The sequence below is a fragment of the Bemisia tabaci genome, chromosome 6, assembly GCF_918797505.1.
Source record: "Bemisia tabaci chromosome 6, PGI_BMITA_v3".
In the NCBI taxonomy this organism is placed as follows: Eukaryota; Metazoa; Arthropoda; class Insecta; order Hemiptera; family Aleyrodidae; genus Bemisia; species Bemisia tabaci.
Window position 1 is genome coordinate 10227957 of NC_092798.1, and position 24922 is coordinate 10252878.

Here is a 24922-nt window from a genome sequence, read left to right on the forward strand (position 1 = left end):
CCTACGTTTACCTTGTGCCGCTAGCGCACGCGTTTTTTCCGCATCTTTAGCCCTTTTTTTGAGGGCTTTCCCGACCCCATTCGAAAAAACGAAAAAATACGGCATCCCTAAAATCATCTCTAGTATCTTCATGCGAAATTTCAACTCGAAATTCCGGTTACACTTGGAAAGCTCCCCTTGTAAGACGGTGAAACCTAGAAACAGGTCTAAAGGTGAAGGAGCTAAATGATGTAAAGCATACAGCTCGAAACAAAATAATTTTATTAATAAAACATAAAAAGTTAATTTATAAACAAATAAGGAGGAATACCAGAGGGGAGAAGGGCAAAGATCGTAGACTTACCAACCTAATTTCTTACAGAATAAATTGAAAATAGAGTTGTTTCACAAAAAATAAGTTAAAATATCATTAAAAGTACCTAAAGAAATAATATTTTCGCAATAATTGCGATCATTAATGCATTTCATACGCCTTTAAACTAAATACATTGAAATAGGTTCGACCTATTGAGATACCTCTTTCCAAAGGGGAATAAAAGGGGAAAATTACCTATGAGAGAAAAACATCAGGAAAGTAAAGAGAAGCGTGGATAAACTTGACCCTCCATGATTTCTTGGATTGCATCATATTCTTTGATGAGGAGACTGGAGAATTCTCTGAGGGCAAACCAGTGTAGTAGCTTTTTTAAAATTTGCTCAGTTGAAAGCGCAACAAACACAGCCAAATTTAATCATGCATGCTGCTAAAAACGTACGTACCCATTTGAGAGGCTGTGCTTCTTCCAAAAAGTTTGATACAAATTCCGATTCATTGTTACTTCCTCAATTTTTTGTTTAATTCGAAATGACAGGCATATTATGTCTAGAGAGAAAAATTTTGTCAAAAGCCAAACAAAGTAGTTGGACAAAAAAATTTCTACAGTGATGATTTAAAAGATAGTTTGCTTATTTCTTCCTCTCTTATTCAGACACCATGATCAAATGTTAGTTTCATGTTTTTTTTTTTTAATTTTTCAAGGAATCAGCTTGAATTCTCATTTTTGCTGGACTACATATTGAGGGTTTTAATTCAAGCACCTGCAGTTTATTGGCAATTGACCATCTAAATGATGTAAAATAATTAAAATTTATTGAGGTCTTGCTTAGAATCGAGTTTCATCTTTGAAAGAGGGAAAACCTAGTCACAGAATTGAAAGAATCGCCACATTTCCGATTTGCTTCTCCTGGCATCAGATATTATTTTAGCTGTGCTATTAAATTACCACTAGTCAAATTTATCCACCTCTGGGGCAAAATTTAAAACAAATCATGAATATTAGTGCACTAAAAAGTAGATTACGGACCAAACCAAAACACAAAACTGATTGAATGAATTTCTTTGTTCAAAACATTTTCGTGTTGTAATAGGCATTTCTCTACTACACGAAAAGTTTTTTAACACCTTGAAGAATATTCAAATAATACTTTCCCAGTATTTGACAAATTGAAAAAAAAAAACAATTTAAAAAAGGAGAAAGAAATTAAATAGCAACAGAGAACAGTAAATAAACAAATTATTTATGTACTTTAGTCTAAACGAAGGATGTCGAATGTACAGATTAAGGTTACACACCATAATTTGAGACCTCGCGTCATAAATCATTAAACACAATAATTTTTTTCGACCTCTCCTCGTTCAATTTATTGTACCTATTCATATGCTGTGTAATGTATAAATATGTACAGACATTTCTTTCAAAATGTATCGTAGAACAAGTAAAATATTACATTATTGCAACACTACTTATTAGCATGGCTTATGCTATGGTAAAAAAGAAAGAAGGAAAAGAAAAGAATTTCTACATAAATAGAATAGATTTTAGTTATTTGTAATAAAATTGTTCCTCAAGAAAACGGGGCACATGTAATGATATGTATCGTAGATTCGCTAAGCTTATAAAGAGAGAGAGGCAAAAATATTTCAATAAACTTTGCACAAAATATTGAACGGCATTGGGAAATCTGAAGAATTCATAAAGCTGCCAATGAAAATAAAGAATTATCTACAAAGTCTTTGACAGAAACCAAATAGACACCGCATTCACAAAATATCTGAGTGGATGGACCACTGAACAGGAGAGAAATTAAGCCTTACAGTCCATGTTTTCTCATCAAAGTTTCATGCAAAACAAACTGACCACATTGGAAACTTTCAAAATCAACTCGTAAATGAGAAATAAACTTTCATAGCTTACACTGTAAGCAATAAAGTCAAACTCTTCACTTGCAAAAAAACCATTCTAAACATAAGTCAACTTAGTCACTGAAATCAACATATATGTTAGGCAAATAACTACATCATGCTTCCACACACAAGTCCTTTCTACTTTGATGGAATTTAGTGCGAAGGAAAAATATCGCATCATAAAAAAACCGAAATTAGGTACTTCAGTACGTACTCAATTCGATGAGAGGAGACTCCAGTTTTTCTATGAGCGGAAAGTGTGAGTTAATGAAGATCGAACCTGTTATTTTCTAACTTATGAGTTAAATTTGGAAAGTCTTAATGCATTCATTGTATTCAGTACAAAATTTGAATGAAGCAACAAATGTTGTGGTTTTTGACTTCTAGTGGCCCATTCATCCTCCTTACAAAACATACACATACATCATAAACATTTTTTAACTAAATTGGAATGTATATTGTAAAAGCTACATCACGTTACGACATGAAGATGCATACTTGTGATTTTCAGCATAATATTCAAAGACTAGTTTAAACTAGCTTTATGGAATTTCTTATATTTTCCCGAATAATTTTTAATTTGCGGTTCAAATATTTTGAACATTAAGTGTCAATATGAAAAGTTTCAAATATAATTTATCAAATGATTTAGACAGAATATAAAAAAGTGAGCTGTAAAAGTTAAATGTATCACATTTCCATAATAATTGGATGTAAATTCAGGCGCTTTTTTTTTTCCAGTAATTGACAAAAATGAAATTCAAAATTGAAAGAAAAAACAAGTTCAGGCAAACGGTACAGTTTTAAGAGAAGAAACAATCGACTCTATGTGTTAGAGGACTTTCATGTAAATGTGTTGTTCCATGTGATGTCCATTTTTTTTCTATTCTTCGGTATCAAAATTTTGATACTGAATAAACTTTTGACTGATTTAAAGGGTAATATTAAAACTAGTAATTAAAAATTGTATGAGCCAGGCTGTTTGATGCCTTTTTACAGGGCCATCTAAAATAGTTTTGTATAAAAAGTGCATCAAAAAGTGATTTTCATTCTTTCAGACCGGTTTCTTTACGAAACAAGTCCATTTTGAAAAATTTGAAGCGGATGCTTAGATTTTGGGAATAGCGCTAATTCAGCTTTAAATACAATCACTGAGGATCCAAACAGTAGATTGAAGTCATAATTTTGAAATTTTCATACTTAATTAATCAGCTCTTGAGACAAATTCTCACGCCGAGTAGAATATCAACAAATGAAAATCATACATGCGTTTCAATGCATTAATCAATAATACAGCTAAGTAAAAGAAAAGAAAAAAAGTTTTAGAATATCCTCAGAAAACAGTATGTTCAATAGCTGCATTCAGTAAACACTCTTCTACATCAAATAAAACTCTGTACAAACTGGGCTTACTAACTGGTAACACAATGTACCTCTCACGTACAAATTAACGACAACAAACTAAGGCAAGAAGTAGGGAAAAATTTACATCAAGACAGACACAAATAAACGTGGATTTTGCTCTGAGAGGAGGAATCATGATGATGCATCCAAAAAGTAAAATTGGAAAAAGGAATGGTGCTGCTGGAGGGATTTTTGAACACTCCACCCTGTCATTACTCTCTCGAGCATCTTCATACTTGGAGAGACATTTTCCATTATCTCTGGGGAGCTAAAAAGCAAAACCATTTACACACCTCCACAATATTCAACCATTCTATAATTTAATCTCACTTAAAAATATCAAAACTTAGATGAATCAGTTAGCAAACTAAGTCATCAGAAATTTTGCAATGCGCAACATTTACAAACATTTTACACTCATAAAGCGGCACACTTAATGATGAAAATAGAATCAAGGTTCATTTTACTTGATGGCGCTCACTTAAAAATAATCAATTTTTCAAGACATGAAATTTACAGGTTTAAGTATTGAACAAAATATCTACGCCAGAATTAGTAATAAGTACCCACATACGTCAATATCTTCACAAGAACGAATGATTTTTTATTTTGAATAATGATTATGAAAAATGGAAAAATAAAAAAACAATTTGGAAAACAAATGTCTTCATACAGGGAACGTTAAGGAATGATTTTTGAAAATAAAAGTGGTTAACAAACCCTCATGAGATCATAAAACTAAAGATCTAACTTTCAATGAAATTGGAGGCCCATAAAAATACCATTTGGTCTTAGTTTTTAAAATTCATGTTGATGATTCCTAAATCCGCAATGTCTCTGTTACTGATCTGTGAGCACTAAAGTTGAAACAAATGATTCTTTCAGCAAAACTATGACTGAGGAGGAGTATGCATGAAACGAAATTATGAAAATGAACAGCGGATGTAAAAAAAAAAAAAAAAAATATTTGAAAAGAAGCGCGGTAGAACCAACAAGTCACACATTTTTATCAGATACAAACATTAAGTAATTTAGCATTTTTAAAAACATCCAAAAGTGACCGGAGCCCTTTAAAATGATGATTATCAATTAATTACTGAGTGAAACAGATTTATTGACTCTTGGAGGAATGTAGTTGTTTTTACTCAAAATTAGAGAATGAAATTTTCGAGCGCAAATTGTAAAAAATATCACAGTGACTAACGGAAACTAGAAAGCTCTCATGCTTTATGCAAGGTGGAAGGGAACAGTTTGTCAGTACCTTAAAATTCATATATAAAGTACCAACAGTCAGCATTTTCACCTCCCAACAAGATCATTCTATCGATTTTAAACATTTTAGTGATATACATTTTTGTAAAACACTTCAATTCTGAACACTCAAGCGGATACTGAAATTATAAAGCAAGAGATCACCAATTAGCTGCGGAATTATGTGTTAGCTATGTGAGCGATACTGAAAAATTTCAATCAGTTATGATTTCCCACATAAAGGCAAGAGCTTTTACCTACTTTCTTTCTAGCAGCTATTATCATTTCCTACCAGGAGAGAGAGGCTGTGACAAGCCTTGATATTTTATCAATTTTAGCATCAGATAGTAGAAATGTCTCAAAATGTACCCTAATGAGGAACAAGGGCCATTCACTATCCTAAAAAAACTTAAGGTGAGTGGTGACCACTGTTTATCAGCGACGTAACTCAAAGAATCATAACCTATCTCTTCTCATAGGCAATGATGTAATGTAGGTACATTTTGGGGGACTTTTAGGACTTTTAGGTTTACAACATTTTGAAGGCTCTACTTCTCAAGGAAGAAAAAAAATATCACAAAAAAATACGAACAGAAAATTAAATATTAGTACAAACTGAGGGAATGGATCCGTATGCAATACATTGTATTACTGATTACCTACCTAAATATTTAACAAAGACAAAAAAGAAACGGATAAATTAACAACGAAGGTTTAGGATTATGATCATTATGATACAGAAATGGTTGAACTGCCTAAAATGGGTATAGACGCTATCTAAGGTTAAAATGAATGGACGGATTTAGGAAGAGATAAATATCAAAATCGATGAACAGGTATTTTCAAAGGTAGCTTTTACTGTTAAAATTTGAGTCTCGTTTCACACCATACGAATGGCTACCTGTGAACTCAAGGACTGCTCACATGAATGATTGTCATCTGCGATCTGCTCTGAGAAACGTCTTGGGGTGAGCTTGCACAAGGGGTTTTTTCAAGATACGACAGCGAAAAAAGGACTAAAATTTAAAGAATCCAGTTGCAATGAAATTGGTAGGTCATTGCAATTTTATCGACGGTTATTCATTCCAATATTGTCAGAACCAAGAATTACGATTGAAAGCAATTTAATGTGATGAAATTGTTATGCTATCAATGCTGATTTTCTGTGATACCTACAGTTGATGAATAAATCGCCAAAAAACACAAAATAAATTGAGATAAAATTGAGTGAAATTTCTATAAAAGTGTAGATGATCCTAGTGATTTTATCGCAATGAAGTGGCAATCAAAGGGCAACATTACTTCAATAAATCAAGACCTCTTCATTAAAAAAAAAGTTTCATTAAAATTGCAATTTTTAAAGTGGTCAGACGCTTTGATACTAGGTGCAGAGATAATCTGCAAAAATTACACTGATAGATTGATTATTTGATAATAAAGAACAGAGAATTTTACAAGATCATTTTTTCAATCAGGTCATTGAAACTTTATCGCAATTCCTTGTTTAAAAATTATCATGGGAACATATTTTGTGGTTCATCAGCATTCTTTGGGACCAAGGAATAGGAAAAATTCACACCTATAGCTATTGTAAAAATATTACAGGGTTCAAGAGATGTGCTAAGATGGCAATTTTTATAGAAAGATCCAAAGAAGAAGGAAAAGCGGTATTTCGATACTTATCTCTTCAATTAAACGATACAAAATTAATGATTATGAATTCCTGTTTGCAAAACGCAAAAAGATTAGATTAATTTTCTCGAAGGTGAGTTGTTGAAAATAGGTGCTGTTCGGTTCCAATTCGGCAGAATCCTCATTCCTATGATGTGAACATACATAATCCAGCGAGTAGAGTATGTTGAAAAATATACCATTCGCAAATAGGCAGATAGAATACATTGGAACAAATTTTATGCATTTCTCAATTGACTTGGTTGATTGTAAAAATGAGTGCACTTGAATGTATTTCGCACACTTATTGCTGCATTACAGGGAGAGATCGATGAGGAAACAGTAGCAAGATTAGGAATTCAAATCATTAATCAGTATGAATCTAAAATTCAAGGATATTCTTAAATATTCCCACACAAGTAATGTTTCATACTTGCAATACCAATTAACTACTTACATGTTAATTAATTATGTCTAATATTTTAGCTATACACAACAAAATGATGACATCAAGACTGAAGCTGAATGGTTAAAGTAGTGGGAAAGAAATTCTCATTCGTATGCTTGTAAAAGCTCATTGGATACTAGATCTAATCTTCCGTCATCAACACTTCATAAGAGTCAAACTGTTAATTTCCCCATTCTTCAGATACTGGATCAGAAAATTCCACCGGGATCATGAGTAGGATCCTAGAGGAAAATGGAGGAAGGCAGGGAGGGTTTTGGTTTAGGAGTGGGACAGTTATCCTCTTTCAGGAATTTCAGATCAATATTTTGTGATGAAACATAAGACTATGAGCTTTTTGGCCACTGATTTATTTCATTGAGGAATCATCTAGTTAAAAAAGAGTATGATCGGGACCCAATTTTTAGACATTATATGGATGCGTATGATTTCTTCCAAATCATAAGATACAGAGTAAAGAAACCGAACAGGTTTCTACGAATATATTTTCAAAAGGGAAAGAAAGTCCCTTGTGATGTTTCAAAACTTTAAAAAAATTAGACACTTTCTGGCTGCCGCACATCATCCAAACGACTTAATTGTAATTCATGAGAAAGTGGGCCAGAGTCCGAGGCAAATCTACCCTTTTTAAATCTTGAAACATTTTAAGTGAAATTATTTCACTTGCAATCCTACATGCACTGACTCTAGCAAGAGCTAAAAAGTGTACAGTGAAAATTATTATGTCTCTCAATTCACTGTTGTGACTGAAACTCCTAAATTCATTTTTAAAAAAAATAATTGAATTTTTATAAAACTGAAAAGGAATGAGGAAACTGACGAGTTTGACTTTATAAAACCACCAACATTTTTGGAGCCTGCCAAGAGATCGCTCGAAACTTTTCGGGTAAAATTACCAGTTGAAATATTTTAAGAGACGGGTTATCAGCCTTTGATTAAAATCAGTAGAAAATATTGTTAACAATATAGTAACACATATTTAGCTAAAAAAAGAAAAAAAAAACAGAGAATATACACAAATATTTACAATGCCAAGCCAAGCTAATTAGAGATAATGAATAGACGGGCTTATACAGAGTTCAGTTTTTACATCAAGCATAAATAAACGGATTAAAACTACATGGTTACGGAAAAAAACTGGTAGACAAGAAACCAATTGAAAAATGTGTAGAAGTTTAGTTGAGCTCGAGATGTATTTTGTATCTTCAAAAAAGAACTTGAGTGAATAATCGACAATTAATTACACTATCTTAAAATTCTGGATCAAAAGTGGATACAAATCACATGATGAGCTCACAATCAGTCAGACCGAATGCGTCACAGAATTAAGCTAAGCCTACCACGATAAACATATACATAATAATACTATTTCTTAAAATTTTAGATAGATCTTTTAACGGTTTACAATAATGTACAAATTACACAGCATGAATGAAGGTAATAAATCAATAGCTCATACGTTACATAATTAATCTACTCTTATTTACTTAAAAGAAATCCAATAACTCAACAAATTTCTTTGAATCAACAAATTAAAAGCACTTTATGGCTTTGATATGATTTGATATGATATGTTACTCCGGAATAATTCCATAGGCTTGAAAGGGAGGATTCCCTTACAAAAAAAAGTCACATGAGTATTAACTTGTTTTTTTTTTCTTCTTTTTTTTCATCTGTTAAACCGATCCTTATCAACGCTTAACTATATTACTGCGGTTAGATAATTGAGAAAGATCTAAGAATGTAATATTGCTTACTGGCTTTCGAAGGAGAGGAAAATTGGGTGATTCGAGCTTGGGGGAAAATTCAAACGGAGGAAATGAATAAAATAAAAAAATAAGTTATCGACAGTAAGTTATAAAAAAATAAATTACTGAAATTACAAGAATTATGCAAGAATAAGAATGACTAGCATTATGAACTAAAAAATTAATAAGTGGGTTAAACTAATACATTAATACATTAAAAAAATAGGACTAAAAATTGTTTAGTAACTTTTCTAGGGTTTATCTTTGAGGACATATTGGTATCAGAAAGTAATACTATCTTTGGTTTATGATGACAAATTTTCTCAGCAGCTCTAAGGGTAATTGTACGAGGGGTAGGAAAAATTATACGGAATGTTAAGACTCTCTGGTAAGTAAAGATTTTTAAGGATGAATGTAAAATTTAACAAAAAAAGGCCACAGCTTCATCCGAGATTTTTGTGGCTGTAGTAAAACAAATAAGCATAACACGAGCAGATAAATTATAAACTTTAAAAACCGGGCATGATGAATATCATTAGAGCACAGGTACTATCCAGGACTTACACCGTTTGGTTATTGTGGATAACTAAGCCTGGCTTGTAACCAAGCTATATGGTTTTGGATAACCAAGCCTTCATATTGTTATTTACTAGTTTCATTTTCATACCCTTTTTTCATCTATCCTCCTTGAACTTAAAGACTTTTCGATGAGTCGCATCTTCGAAACCTGACTAGTTTTGCAATTTCTGAAAAAATTCCCATTCTTCATTATTTTGCTTCATCTGAATCTTTTCTTTAAGAAATGTTCCTTCTAATTCTGTGTGTGATGGATCAAAAATTATAAAAAACACGGTGGCAACAAGGGCCCTCTGTAGAGGCGTTTTCAATTTCTGGTGATAGAAACTTAGCGGTCTAAGGCACATTCATGACATTTTTGTTCCAAATCAGCTAAAAGAGTATTTTAACAAGGTATTGATTACATATAAGTTTGTTTAGCGAAGCATTCAAGCACAATGTAACAATATTTCAGATTTCCAACGACTCACCATCCCTTTTTTTTTTAAATGTTTTCCTGGACAGAGCTTCTTTACCTACAGTTTTCATCAGGTTTTCAACATAAAGTAAGTAGCCCAAAATATTTTTCTCCCCAAACGCATGTAGTTTTATAAAGATTAATTGCTCCTTTTACGCAATGTAGGTGATGCAGAATTAATCGTGCTTCCCATGAGAATGTTACTTCAAACTTGAATGCCCCAAAGTGCCTGCGCAACTTAAGATTTTTCTTTTCAAAACTTCAGTACACTTGTTTCAGCTGATTTATGAGTTCAGTTAAAAAGTCAAAGAGTGATAAATGTCTTTCATTGTGTTGCATACATTTTGTAACTCTTCTATCAATCAAAAAGTAAGAGATAAAAATAGCTGGAGTATAAAATATCATCCCTTCCCACCGATAATTTTTTTCTTTCCTTTCTTTTAGAAAAAAAGTTGACAGAAAGCGCACACTCTTTCAGTTGAAAGGAACATAACGACATACAATTATTTTGCCAAGCATCAAGAGATGGAAATGATTTCTACCACACTCTTTGTGTGGCAACACTTTTGAACTTGACAATCCATGATGATCTTCGGTTTCTGTCCTTCACAATTTGAGCATTTTACATCGTACAAAAGAAAATATAATTTTCAGATAAATTCACATGTGATGTTGAACATGCACAAAATAAAAACATAGAAAATAAAACACAGTATTTAAAACATGAATCTTGTACACTGGCTGCACGTTCTGCAGGGGTAAATAATTTCATCAATTATAATGCATTTTTATTTTTTTGTAGTTTAAGGAGTGACTTCCATCGCCAAACTATTAATTAGGAGTTTTGAAAACTTGTCCAATGTTCTGAGGCGCCCATGACGGATAACCCGAAGAAATAAAATTTTAGTATAAATAAAGTACAGCTCAAAATGAATCGGATAAATACGATAAATGAATGTTGGAGATTCATAGGTTTAAGTAATGGTGTGGGATTTTGAAGGGGAGGATTGTACGACTGCGCTTCAATGAAAAAAGAAAAAAAATTAAGTTCAATAACAAGTTCATGTAATAATTAAACTAAAACTATTCGTAAGTTTTAGTCAAGTATTTAAAAATGTGATCCCTTCTTCAGAAAACGAAATATACAAACTGCAATTTTATAAACATCACTCAAATGATTTGTATGATATAGAACAAATCTCCCAGCTTTAACAAGCAACATGGATAACGAGATGGGTATTGTGTCAAGTAGAGTTTATCTGAGAGTGCGCAAGTGTGTAGTGATTAAGATTGTCCAGTTTCTTCGTTCCTGATTGTTCCCTGAAAAAAATATGAAATTTTTGTTAGCAAATAAAACTGACAGATGTGATTAAGAAACAAATATAAAACCTCCAGAATGCAACTAAGGTAATAAAGCTTTCAAATTTCAAAATTCATTCCACAACATTTTTTCCGGACAAATGTAAATTAAATGTGAACTGAGACCTTGAAAATTAACAGGACATAGACTGAGTTTTTTCCCCTTTCTTCTCCATTTGTGAGTGCCAGAATGTTAGAACATTGTGTTGACACTATTAGAATGTTCAAAAATTTTAGTTGAAGGCACAACTTTTTAGAAATTTAGGAATCTCCCTGAAGAAATGTCCTTTGAAATGTTGGGTTTCAATCCGGCAAGCTGTTTTGTGGAGTTGGAGAGGCTGCCAAAACGATGTCACACCATTACTTATTCCACATTGAAAAAAATTGCATTGTGAAGTAAAAACCCTTTTACTGGGCATCATTGTTCTTATTAACTCTAAATTCTATTCATCTTTCATAATCTAAATATTGAACGTTAAAACTGAGAGACATCATTTTATCAACGTTCAAGTAGCTTCAATTGTATTCCCATTGAAAGCAAATGCCATCAGTTTTTGGTTGTGCTTTCACTTAATTAGAGAATTAAACTGAAAAACACCGACACCTAATCAAAACCTGCATTTGTTTTTAAAATAATGAAAAAGGAATCTGCCGCAAAGATATAAGCACTGATTTTAAAATTTGGTTTTTTCTGGAATTTACCGAATACTGCTGCAGCCGCAGCAACTTTTAAGATTAGAAAGTTTATGAAAGGACCATAAGAAAAACAAAAATTTCAAGAGAAGGGGAATATTACATGGGACACATTGGTGACATGTATTTAGAAACAACCAGGTAAATACACCAACCAGGTAAAACCAGGTAATTTAATTGTACCTAATTTTTGCCTCGTCATTAACTAAGAATTGTCCCAATTTACTTTAAAACCTACATGAGTCTTGTGAATTTTTTAGAGTAGAGTTTAAGGTTTGCAAACAGTAAAATTTACTGAATTTAAGGTTACATCTTAAAAAAAAAATCACTTGAAAAAATTATAAAGAATTCAATTATTACTCACTTAAACATACAATAGGAGGGGAATTCTTAATTCAAAATATCACATGTTTTTATAATTTAAAATTTATCCCTTCTCAAAATTTACAGTTTTTCACCATTTGTTCTACCTTTTACAGCCTTTGGCAAAAGATGCCTATAACCCAGGGGGCACAACTGTGAGCGGCGGAGGGTCATGGCAAAAACTCACCTGTTTATAATTTCTTTAAGCTCATATTCAGACATGTACTGGGGTAGATTGGCCACGAACAATGTTGAACACGGCGCTGCACTAACAGTCACTCCAGGTTGAGAGCTTGATGAGGACCCCACTGGGGAGGCTAGGGTGGGCGATGGCAAGAAATGAGGCAGCGAGGTGTGCATAGCTGTGAGAGCTGCGGTTGGGTGATGCGGCATGGACATGTGATGCTGCAAATACAACATCCTCCGTTAAAATTTTTGTTTTCGATCATTCATCAAAACTGAGAGTTATTTTACATAGATGAACTACATTTTTTATTAATCTAGTCGTTCCGACGAGCGCTTCTATGACATGGTGTCGAGAATCTTGACTGTGCATATTCTCTGATTTTTCCCTGATTTTCAGGAGCTAAATCCCTGATAGGAAACCAAAGTTTTGTAACCAGAATTCGTTGGGAAAACCATATAAATCTGAGGAGTTCCGGATATTAATATTAATTTTTTTTCATATGTCAGCCAATTCTTTGGCGCACATTCAAATTTTTAATTCCAAAAGCGTACCTGATTTTTACATTGTCTGTTCAATGAAAGTTCAATTATGGCACTCAGGTCAATATTTTGAACTTTAGTGACAGAGGGTACTTAGAATGTCCGCAAAATTTGAAAACAAAATGGTCTTTAAGCAGTAGAAGAAGATATTCTTGGTTTCTGGAACAGAATCCCTGATTTTACCCTGGTTTTCCCTGAAATTTTTAATTCCCTGATGAATTCTGCTTTTTGTTTGATCCTAGTTACCACATTCAATGAAAATAGTAACTATTCACATCCAAGGTTTTTCTGGGATAATAAAATTCTTTTTCATAATTTAACGCAGCAAATGTAGTGCGCAACAATCAATGCATGAAAAAATTCGCAACTCATTTTGCTGCAAAAAAATGACTTTAGGCTTTGATGAAAAGTTTTTGTATTAAAAAATCTTCCATTTCATTTTGAAGTCTTCATGCAGTGTGGCTAAAATGGCAAGTTTAGATCACAGAGAAAATGAATTTTAACTTGACTTTTCTTTAGGAACTTCCTTCTATCTGTAAGTAGATTTAAAATATAAACAAAATATCTGATAACATAGCATTAATACTGTTCCAAAAAATTAAATTATACTTACGAGTACCTATATCTACGGACAAATTTTGGACAGTACACAGAACCTAATCAGTAATATACGCTGCAAGACAAACAGATTTTAAAAGGACAAACAGGGAAAGGGGAGGGATATTAAATATTTTGTTTGGGCTCAAATTCTTGGATGAAGCAATGCCATTCAAAATTTATGGAAGTAACAAGGTATATTTCAAAACAAATTTTGAGCCACCAAGGCAAAAGGGAATTTGCAACCAACGCAAGAAATAAGATGAAAATAGTTAGACAAAAGAAATGATTGCAGGGTAAGTAAATGAATAAATGCAGAAGAAGTGAACTTTTTTCAATGACCAACTAATTTCATGACAAGTATTGCGAAAGATGATAGGTACTTGCATTTGGTTGAGTTTGAATTGAGAACACATTGCCTCATTAAAGAGAAGATTTTCTTAAACTGCGTAGTACATGATTTGAATCTTCAAATGGATACTTTTCTGGAGATTCCAGAATGTCCTCAATTCTTTCACTTTTTCACAAAAAAATATGATCAATAGAGGCAAAAAGATGTCTTTAGTATCAAGTTCCGTATGTTTGAAAAAAAAATGGTCCAAGCATCTATTCAGCTTCCTCAAAGTCGTTTAGGCATTTATAAATTGAGCTTTTTTTCTTTCAATTTCAGAAAGTTTAACTGCGGTAAATTCCAAAATACCGACAAATTTTCGACTTTCCCGGGAAACTTGTACTTTTTCTCTCTAGTACCTTTGTTACTCAAAAGTAGACTTTCAAAGCTACCAAACAATATTTTTCAAAACAGTAAGAATGTAAAACTAAAAACTTTGTAGAAATTGAAGGTTCATTTCATAATTTTCTCAATATTTTCATAAATTTAATAAATTTGTACTTAGAGAATGAAAATTTGAAAATCTCAAAATTATATTTTAATAGCTGTACCATAGCGCTGAGTCTTTACATTCAGAATTAATGGAGATATTGCTCTTTGAAAAACGTGGGACACAACGTCACTGAGGTATCATTTGTTATAAGATAAGATTACTTGCTGGTAGTCTTTCATGAGACCGAACTCAGAGCGTGTACTGACGATTTGGATGATGGCGTCGACTGTATTTTTCAAAAAGCAATATATTAGCACATTTTTCCTATTAGGAAGAAAAAGAAAATGGAGAGTCGACCGAGAAAATCAGAAGACATAGAGTGGAGTGAAAAAAGAGTGAAATGTATGCAGTGGCGTATCCTCTTCTGTTGAAGAGCACAAAAGGCATTGGAGAAAGAATAAATTATTTAACAGAGTTTAATAGAAAGACAGGCAGTTCAGATAGATCCTCAAGCTACCATTCCGAAGCTTCATTAGCTATAAAGCGTTCCTAATTACCAAGGTTTAAGGAAAAGGATGCAAAGAATTACTAGTCACACCACCATTGTGACACCTGAGAGGATACACCACTGAATATAAACGCAACACGTTTAGCTGAAAACCTCTGGGCCACTAGACAAGTTTCAAGGAAACCAACATAGCATATTAGACTGAAATTATCACTATCTGATGATCCGTGGCCAGGACCTTGGTTTTTTGGTTGGTGGGACGCTTCCTTAGAAGGGCAGTAATTTTTGGCTGCACCTGTCTGCTTTTGAGAGGACTGGAGGAATCTTTATACATAGTGGATGAAATTTTTCACTTGTATTATGAGTAAAATTAAGTCCGAATGATTGATATTGCACGATTTTTCGACTTTTCCTGGTTTTTTGTAGGGTGTCTAGTTTATCATTCTCAAATTTCTTCATTTCCAGGTTTTCTCGGACACATCAAAATCATTACTCCCTTGGAGTTTTTCCCCTGAATTTTTTTAAAAACACGCATCTGAGTCTTTCATGATGAATTTTAAGTCCTTGATTTTGAGGAGAGAGGGGAAAGGGAGGACACCTGTTGGCCTAGAGCAGAGCAGAGGTCTTTACGCTAAACGTGCGACGGTTACAATTAGAGCACCTATACAGAGAGAGTATTGTCATCCGAATCCTTTCAGCTTAGAAAAACTATGCGACTTTCTGATTGCCCTGGGAATTTTAGCCTTTCATACGGCCCTTGAGGCCCTCTCTGTGCAAACAAAAAACAACAGAGTTCTAGACGCAATAAGAATTTTAAATATCCATAAAAATTCTCTTAAATGAGTTCGAAATAAACTTTAGTAGATCTTTTTGTTGAGAAGTTCACTCCCTTAGATGCATCAATATGGGTGGAACTAGGGGGTCGGGGGATGTCCCCTAGAAACCTACACAACCCCCTTCACAAAATGTGAGGGATCCTCTGAAAAGAGAGCGCGATACATCTGTCATTGTCGAAATTGTATTTCAACTGACAGATGAGTGAAAATAGCTCCAAATTGCTCATGGGACATCTCAATTTTCAAAATTTTTTCAGGGAGACCTCCCTCATTCTGGATCCTCCTTTAATTCTGATGAGGTTCCCCGGACCCCATCTGGAGAGTGCTATTTGACCTTTCTGGATGAGTTACCACAAAAAATTCCTGATTTCGCATTTAATTTCTCCCAGGAAAATGCAAATTCCAATAGGTCGCGTTTGTTTTCATTGAACTCTGAGAGACCCTACTAAAAACGTTTAAAGACGGTGGACCAATCAGAAAGCGGCAGAAAAATGGCAATACTCTCCCTCTGCGGTTACTCCATTCTACAACTAGGAACATTAATCGCTGGCTTGTTTCAGAAACAACGTATGTACAGTTTTTTTTTTCCTATGCACATACGTGTTTTTACGGACGAGTCAGAAATTATAGTTCCTGATTGGAAAATGAAGTGCAGGTAGGGCGAGACAGTGAGACTATAAATAACGTTGCAAATCGGAGAGAGGTATTTACATTAAAAGGTGGCGGGTCCTGTTTGTCAGCGGGAGATAGTCAAAGATAAGAACGTACTGGAACTTGGGGGTGAAGCGCAGGGTGGACGAGGGTGGCGTGTTGGAGGGCCGCCCCGGGCAGCTCGGCCGGTGCAGCGTACGCCAGAGGGTGGGGCCACAGTTCCGGCGTTCCGGCCGGGAAAAACGGGGTTCCGAGATCTGCAACAATTTCAAAACTTCAGCTTTAAACATCTTCGAAATTCAACACTCAGCAGTGAAAAATCAATCCAACATTGGAAAACTTAACAGCGAACTAATTTAGAGATAAAAGGAAACTGATGGTACATATCGTCGGTGAAACTACCAAACCACGTATCTCGGTTTGCGACGTCGCAGACTTCCTGTCATACTTTATTTTTTAAATGAGAAACTACTTAACATCCAGTCTTGAAAATTTCTGTGATTTTTCCTCTTTGTGCGGAGAAAATTCCGTGAAAATTTCAAGAAATGATATTGATTTGGTCTACTTCAAAAAAATAAAATGCGAGCGTAGATTTTTAAACACCGCAAACGAGATACGTGGTTTGGTAGTTTCACCGTCGATATGTTGTTTTTGAACACAACCGGAAATTGTGGTTCCTGATTGCAAATTGAAGGCCAATTGGATTGCATTTTGCAAAAAGGAACCACAAGCATTCCAATGTCACTAAGATTGTGCAACTTTTTTTACTCTGAAAATATAAATTAATCATTTGAACAAGTTTGATCTTTAGTCTCAATAAACTATAAATTCAAGATAACTTTTGCCTTGTAAATTTAGTTTTTTGCACGATTCCAGTAATTTTATTGCAAAAAATGTAAGTTGCACGATCCTAGCAACATTGGAATGCTCTTAGTTCCTTTTTGCAAAATGCAATCCAATTGGTCATTAGAAGTTTTAAATTCACTTTTCGGTGCTTAAAATTAGCTTGTAGTCATGAATATTCCTTAGAATATATTTTAGAACTGGCTTTAGAGGAAATATTAATAATTCGATTTTTTTCGGAAAAAAAATTGCACTAATGCGCCTTGTCCTCCAAGCCTCTCAATTCAGAAACGTGGATTGGGAATTCAGCCATCGATATAAATTAGTCAGGGACGTCACGTATTTTACATTCGGTCTCAGAAAGATGCAATATCTTAAAGAAAAGTGGAAAATGGGTCACACACATAGTTTAAGTCGAGCCGTTTTTGGTCACAAAAATTCGTAAAAACGGCTCTTTCGTGGGTAAGCGAGGAGAGGGGAGAGGAGTAACACGGGTTGCTTCATTTTGGTTTCAACTACCAGCACTGCTGATTCGTAAAACGAGGCTCAACTATTTGAGAATTCCAGCAATGGTAAAATTTCAAAGCCAACGATGATATGAAAATGAGGTAAGCAGTGCTAGCTTCAGACAAACATCTCGACCGCTAAATTCGCTGGACCGATTTTGATACAGGAAAGGGAAAGGGTCTATCCATTTTGTGACCAGTGGCGATTCTTAAAAGTTGGCAACACTATTTTCCTCCATTTACATCCGTTAAAAATATCGATTTCAAGAGAGGCAATCAGCCTCACCACGTCGATTGTTTTACATACATTTAAATGGAGGAAGAACATTGTCGCCAACCTCAAGAATCGCCTCTGATTGTGACACTATGAGTGGAGAGAAAGTGCACACGTGAGAAACTGAGAAGGGAAGTGAAGGGAACCAAATGTATAGTCACACACATGAGAGGATGCGACTATTATAACATCGGAGGATCTGTTTTTGCCTATTTTCCGAAAAGAAGGCGAATATTACCTCCATGTGAGTCCATAAAAACATAGAGTACATAGAGTCGTAATGTAAGTGGGTGACTGGCGTCACTTTATTTAAGCATTTTCGAGGTCCCGAATTCCGAGACTCCTGTGTGACGCCGGGTCACTTTCTCGATACATAATCGATTGTTTGCGATACACGGGTACTCGGCCATCCGATGTAAACAAAGAAGATAGAATCACCACGTATTCCACACCGCCATTTTGGATCGAACATGTATCGAAAAAGTGACCCAAACTCGGCGGACACCGGGCTCGGAACTCGTCGAGCAGAACATGGCGCCAGCTCTCCCATTTACATTACGACTCTATGTACTCTATGCATAAAAATGGATGCGAAAAACGTAATGAAACGCGGCTCACATTTCTTCGACGGAAACTTATTTTTCTGGCCCTATCGCTACACTAACGGTCGTACATTACAATGCGTGCTTCGACGAGCCAGACTTACGTAACGTAAAGAACGCTACCCTTACGGACCCCTCATCGCCACTGCGAACTAGAGGCGGGAAGATAGTATAACACGCTATGACGGGATTATGCTTAATGAGAGGGCGAGAGCGGGATCTTTAGGTCGCAGATGAGTGCTCAAACAGGGAAGCCCTAAAATTTGGAGTTGGTGTTGGACTCGACCCGCAAAGGCTTCGAAAAACATCGTGTCATGTACGGGGAAGCTTAGTCAGGCTACTTAAAAGCTCATACGGGTGTATTTCGGTTGATTTTCATTTTAGTTTTTACTTTTGTTTATTTTACAGGGTAGACAGACGGTGAATCTGCCAGGCACGCTATGTCTGGGATTATGGACTTACAAACTTTGGCTTTATTTATTTTTAGTCGTGAAAATTATTTAATTATTAACCTTTAGTTTAAACTCTTTAACTTTAGAGTGAAGAATTTTCTTTGAAAATATGAAGCAATGCTAAGGCTTGGGAAGAAGCATAGTTTAAAAAGGGATAAAAAAGACATTTCATAGAGAGAAAATTTGCTGTTTTTCGAGCTCGCGAAGTTTCAATTTCAATGAATTCATAACGAACGACCGTAATTTTCTCCACAATCATGGTAATTTTCTCTTAATTGTGTTTATTGATTACTTATTGATTAACCTACATTTTCTCTAATTTGAAAAAGAACCTAACTCTCCGCCAAGTTAAAAACTCGCTGCAACACCAGCGCATAAACCAACAAAAAAACCGATCTATGAACTTTCGGATGTTGCCGAACTTTTCCAGATGAAGATACATTCTTGAGAAAAGTTATGCATACACTGGAAAAAAACCACATTGGATCTAGAGTCCAGACTCTTAAAAAATCGACAAGAAAAAGTACTCTTGATTCAATCGGAATCTAGCTTAAATCAAGAACCAAGCCTCTTAATTTAAGCGGATTTCGTTTTGATTCAAGCAAAAATCCGATCTAATCAAGAGTAGTTTTTCTTGTCAATGTTTTCAAGAGCCTGGACTCTAGATCCAGTGTGTTTTTTTTTTTCCAGTGTGCTGCTAGAGAATAGAGGAGTGTTCAACAAACAGTTTGGGACTTAAAACGCCCAAAAATGTAGCACCGGAAATATGGCGGTTTCAAGTTTGCAGTTTAAAGTACGATTTTTTTTTAAAAAAAAAAGCATGATGTTTCGAGAGAATATGGCAACATTCGAACGCTCATGCGCCGTTTCTCCCCTATACGACGGAGTGGTAGCCTCGCCGTTTTAATTACATCAAAAACAGCTGCAAAAGAATAGTTACAAAGCGACGAGGGGGAGGAGGGCGGAGAGGCGGGGGGTGGGCTGGGGCTCCTCCCACCCCTGCCTTATGATTAACCTACGTGGAAGTTATAATAATGAAAAGGGCACGGCTGAAATAATTGGGTTTGTCCCGCGTTTAATCAGTGTTTTCGAGTTCTTTTCCGCGCTGACTCGGGCTGCGGCGGGGGAGGGGGGCGAGGGAGGACACACTTTGAAGTGAGGTATGTAACCATAAGTTGTCCTCGTCCTCGTTAAGACTCCGTCGCCGGGAGCCGTGACTTTTATTTGTCTTGGCGACTCGGGAACCTCCGCGTCGTCGCCGAGTCCGATAAGTTCACAATTGATAAGTTCTGGAGTCTTTTTAATTGTTCAATTGGATCATATTTATTTGTGCGTGTTCGTGGGGAAGGTAGAAAAATATGCCCTACACAAACTTTTTCCCTCCTTTTCTTTTTGTGCGCCTCGCTAACTTGAGGAGGATCTCCAGCGCTGCCGAGAACAGCCGCGGAGGGAGACGCGTGTTGACGGCGCGGGGATACGACTATTCGTGCTGGGTGGATGGCCGTGCGGTATCTGGGAAATTGAAGGCGCGATGGCGCGAGGCGTGAGCTAGCAATGCTCCGCTCTACGACGATGAGGATTCGCTCTGATTCCGAAGAAAAGTTGAAAAATGAAGCCCGATCATGTCTCTCCTACCTTCAGCTTTATTGGCACTATTTTTTTCTTTTTCTTTTTAAAACAAATTTAAAGTCTGATTCTTTTTTAAGATATAAAATCTTTTTTAAGATATAAAAAAGATGTATTTGCACATTTATATCACATTCAAAATTTAAATACAATCCTCGGCTTTTGTTAAACTTAGTTCTACATACATACATACAAGTCGCTTTACAGCACTCCCTCGCGCTCTACGACTCCTAACCTCCACTGCTCTCTTTCAAACCACAAATCTTGGGGGATTGAGCACCTTAACATTTCTGCTTCAATCCCTTCCCTCCAACCTTTCATTGGGCGCCCTCTGCGTCTTCTCCCAGGAGGAAGCTTAGTTCGAAGCTAAACTTAGTTCTGACTAACATAAAAATAAAGACCAGTAAATTTATTATCAAAGTGAAAATTATGAGATATTTCAGTGCGATTAAAATGTATTTGATATCAATCTAAAGATCGCATGTACCGGCCTCTCAACTCCCCTGGAGGAGATAGTCGGGTCAATTTGATCCGGCTTGGGATTTCTGGAAGTAGTTGACAAAAAATTCCCGGACACTCGATTTTTTTCAATTTGATGTCTGATTCTTTTGAACGATGTATCTGTAGACCTACATCTAAAGCTTGTATGTACCGACCCCATACAACCCGCGGTCGCGGGGTACGTCGGTACGTGTTTTTATAAAATACGGGCAAAATATTCGAGACGGTTAATTTTCTCTCACAACCAGTATATCTCATTTTACGCTTTTATAAATCGTCGGCTCCTGAACGAAGGAACGTAACTCTATTCCAAAGTTGTCAAACTGACTCAGACGATTTAATTTCTTACAAGAATGTACCTGTGCAATTTTTGTCGAACATTTGTCTGATTTTCGGATAAGATCAGGGGAAAACTCTGTGAAATTTTCAGTTGGAAAAGCCCATGATTTTCCCGGTAAAAATGCGATTTGCGAGGCTAAATTTGACAACACTGAAACGCAGTTACGTTCTTTCGTAGGGGGAAACGACGAAATTCTCACGGTGCGTTTATGTAAATCGTGAAGAGGAAGCAGATCCTAGCTACGCCACTGCTCAACACACACAACTCTTAAATTTACAGCGAAGATTCGATAACGGTGCAACTAAGTATCTTTCTGCTAGGTCTGGACCGCCGTTAAGATCAAATTTGTACACAAAGAGCACTAGGAGAGTGAGGAAAGAGAGAGTGAAATGTTCTAAAGTCGTGTTTTTGATAAACCAAGTACAGCATGATTGGGGAACTAGAAAGGTGGGACTACGATGGTTGGACTGCGTTGCGTAAACGGAACTACAATTCCTGGCTCATGTACTTTCAGTTTCTTTATGTAGACAGATGCTTTTGCGGATGGGCCAGAAATGGTAGTTCTTTAATGTGGAATGAAGTCCCATTGGGGTCATGCTTCAATACGTCACGGATTTGTTGCTACTAGGATCTGACATTAAAGGGACTACATTTTGCAATAAGGAGCCACAATTTTTGGTTTATACCTAAAAACACTTATCTGCATAGAGAACGTAATGGCGCATACGTTGTTTCTACAATGAGTTCTAGCTCAATCGCAGTTTCTAATTGCAAAATGTAGTACAGATATAGATTTACATAATCAGGAACGTGCCTTTTATTCTTTTTGCAACATTTTTTTTAGGACCTTTGCCAGAGTTCTAAACACACGGCACTTTCGATATATACGCTAAGTCTATCGTATTAACTCAGGATCGTAGTTTAGGCTATTTGATGAATTAAATTATTAGGAAACACAGATATAAATTCAAACTTCTTCGTAATGCGAACCAAATTGACGTTTTCCAAGCTTACGCGCTGCGCCGCGGCGCAATAACATCATTGTTACCAGATTGTGCCGAAAATTCAGCGAATTTTTTGCATATGCTTAACTAAGTGTAATATATCCACGTTGTTTCACACGATCTGGCAACGCTGAAAAACACTAGGATGGCGGCGACTTGAGCCGCGAGTGAGGTCGGGTCTGGGGCCTCTATCTAGAAGTGAGAAGTGAGGTTAGGTGCGAGTGCGATACTTACGTCCAGTGAGAGGGTGCATGAGAGCTGCGTGCGAGTTGGAGAGACTAGTGGCGGCTGATTGTTTGGGCTTGCTAACCTTCGTGTTACTCTTCGCGAATTCCAGACGGATCGTCTGCGGCATGTCTGGGTCAAACCGTACTCCTTGCTGAAAACCACACACACCCACATTACTGTTTCGTCCCCACCTTCCCGCCAGGGAAAAACATTCACATGATCCACACTCGCACGGATAGGAGAGTGTGCAAACGCTGTGTGACCGTCTACGGGAAGAGGGAGCTTGGTGCGCCAAAAACTCGAAATTCAGATGTGTTTTGAAAAAATGAAAATGTCGAACTCGAACAAGATAATGCACTGGAAAAAAAAACACATTGGATCTAGAGTCCAGATTCTTAAAAACATCGACAAGAAAAAGTACTCTTGATTCAATCAGAATCTAGCTTAAATCAAGAACCAAGCCTCTTAATTCAAGCGGATTTCGTTTTGATTCAAGCAAAAATCTGATTGAATCAAGAGTATTTTTTCTTGTCAACGTTTTCAAGAGTCTCGACTCTAGATCCAATGTGGTTTTTTTCCAGTGAATAGTATGTTTAAGTTAGCAGTTGCAGGGAAATAAGTTATCCAAAGTTTCAATCTCTGTGTTCATAGGCGGAGCTGGGATTCTCTTTTTCGGGAGAGAAAGCATAGAAGGAACAAAATTAGGGAGGATCTAGGCGGCACAAAAGGGCATTCCATTACGGGGGGTCTGGATGATTTTCCCACCGTTGGTACTCCGGAATTTTTTTTTAAAATTGAGACGACTCAGCGACAATTTCGAGGATTTCTTACAGAAAAATTGATTGAGGTATGATTTCCAAGATAAAAAACAAAATGTCACGCCCTTGCCGAAATCTCTAACATTTTTAAAAGGGACCAAATAGATGCCTGGGAGACAGCCCCCTTTAACCCCAACTGCCCAAGATTAAGTTTGGGAGTGTCGGAGTATGTAATGCAACTTTACACCCTTTAATGATAGCTATAAAGGAACGAAACATTTCACAATTTTTTAGACAGGTTACTGAAAAGTAATCTCCATCGAAGATTCTGATTCTTTGACCCAATTCTGATCAAATCTTTTTTCTTGAAAAAATAGAAAATCCCGCCCAGCACAAAGGTCCTTTTTCCCGTGAACAGTCACATGTTACATTTGTCAAGAGAATTTTTCTCTTGTTGTCTCGCCAACCATATCGCAACCACTTAGAACGTTGAACATCACAGAAAATGAATGTTAGCGTTACCAAACTCTCCTATCCGCGTTAAGAAAGGTAACAAACTATTCTAAAACCGAGCGCTAGCTATTAAAAGGACAAATTAAATTTATCTTCATGAAATGAGAAACGAGCATCTTGACAATTAACTAGTCTCTGATGATTATTAATGGAGTTTAAAGTATTTATGAGTAAAGACTGGAGTGATCGAACTCATTCAATTTTTATCTCATTTCCATCCGGAATCCATTAACTACTCTCACAGCTTCACACGTCCGGAAACAAATTAATCGTGACAAAGTCGTCCCAAGAATTGAAAGTTCCACTAAATTGAGTGAAATGACCTGATTTTTTAAATTGAAACAAATTGATGGACCCACATAATACAAGTCTTATTGGGAGATGCGATTTTTGGGACGAAAAGCACACATTTCGCCGAACAGGGCTATTTCTGAAAATATTTAAACGATTGACTAGCGCTGGGTTGTTGGGTATTTGATTTTAGTAAAGAGGAGAGTGCATAATGAGTGGATGATTGAGCTTGGAGTGAGGTTAGAAATGGTCCGTGCTTGAAGCAGGTTCAGTGTTACCATGTTACAAAATAATGGGCTTAGGACCTGGAATTCTTTTCTTTGCCAGTGCGGAACTTCATTGCACGGGAATTCATAAATTTTCTGACATTTAAAGAAAAAAAGAAGTCGGAGCTTGCAAAAATTGTGGTGATATTATATTGAAGCTTTTCTTCAGTTGCTTAAAAGTGTACCGCTATGATTTTTTAGCGTTAATGAGAAACCATGAGAAGATTTATGTTGCCGAAGGGATGGGTGATGGAATTGGACCATGACGGCAGCAATGTTTTACAAAACCAAAACCACATTAAAGACAGTGAGGCGAGAGTGATCAATATTATCGATATTTCCCCATTTGAAGCTATGGTTAAGA

The 24922-nt window shown here is 35.9% G+C and overlaps 1 protein-coding gene across 3 annotated transcripts in view; it reads right to left on the bottom strand.

Annotated features, from left to right (window-relative positions):
- Positions 1-244: 244 nt before the first annotated feature.
- cpo (RNA-binding protein) overlaps positions 245-24922 on the bottom strand; it is a 254624-nt gene continuing 229946 nt past the window's right edge. For all 3 annotated transcript variants that reach the window (XM_072301879.1, XM_019053837.2, XM_019053835.2), the window contains 4 exons: positions 22737-22881; positions 16472-16611; positions 12400-12617; positions 245-11117 (listed from right to left, as the gene is read on the bottom strand). In XM_072301879.1, the coding sequence (XP_072157980.1) occupies positions 11042-11117; positions 12400-12617; positions 16472-16611; positions 22737-22881 (579 nt within the window). In that variant the 3' untranslated portion in view covers positions 245-11041. The remainder of the gene's footprint in view (positions 11118-12399; positions 12618-16471; positions 16612-22736; positions 22882-24922) is intronic.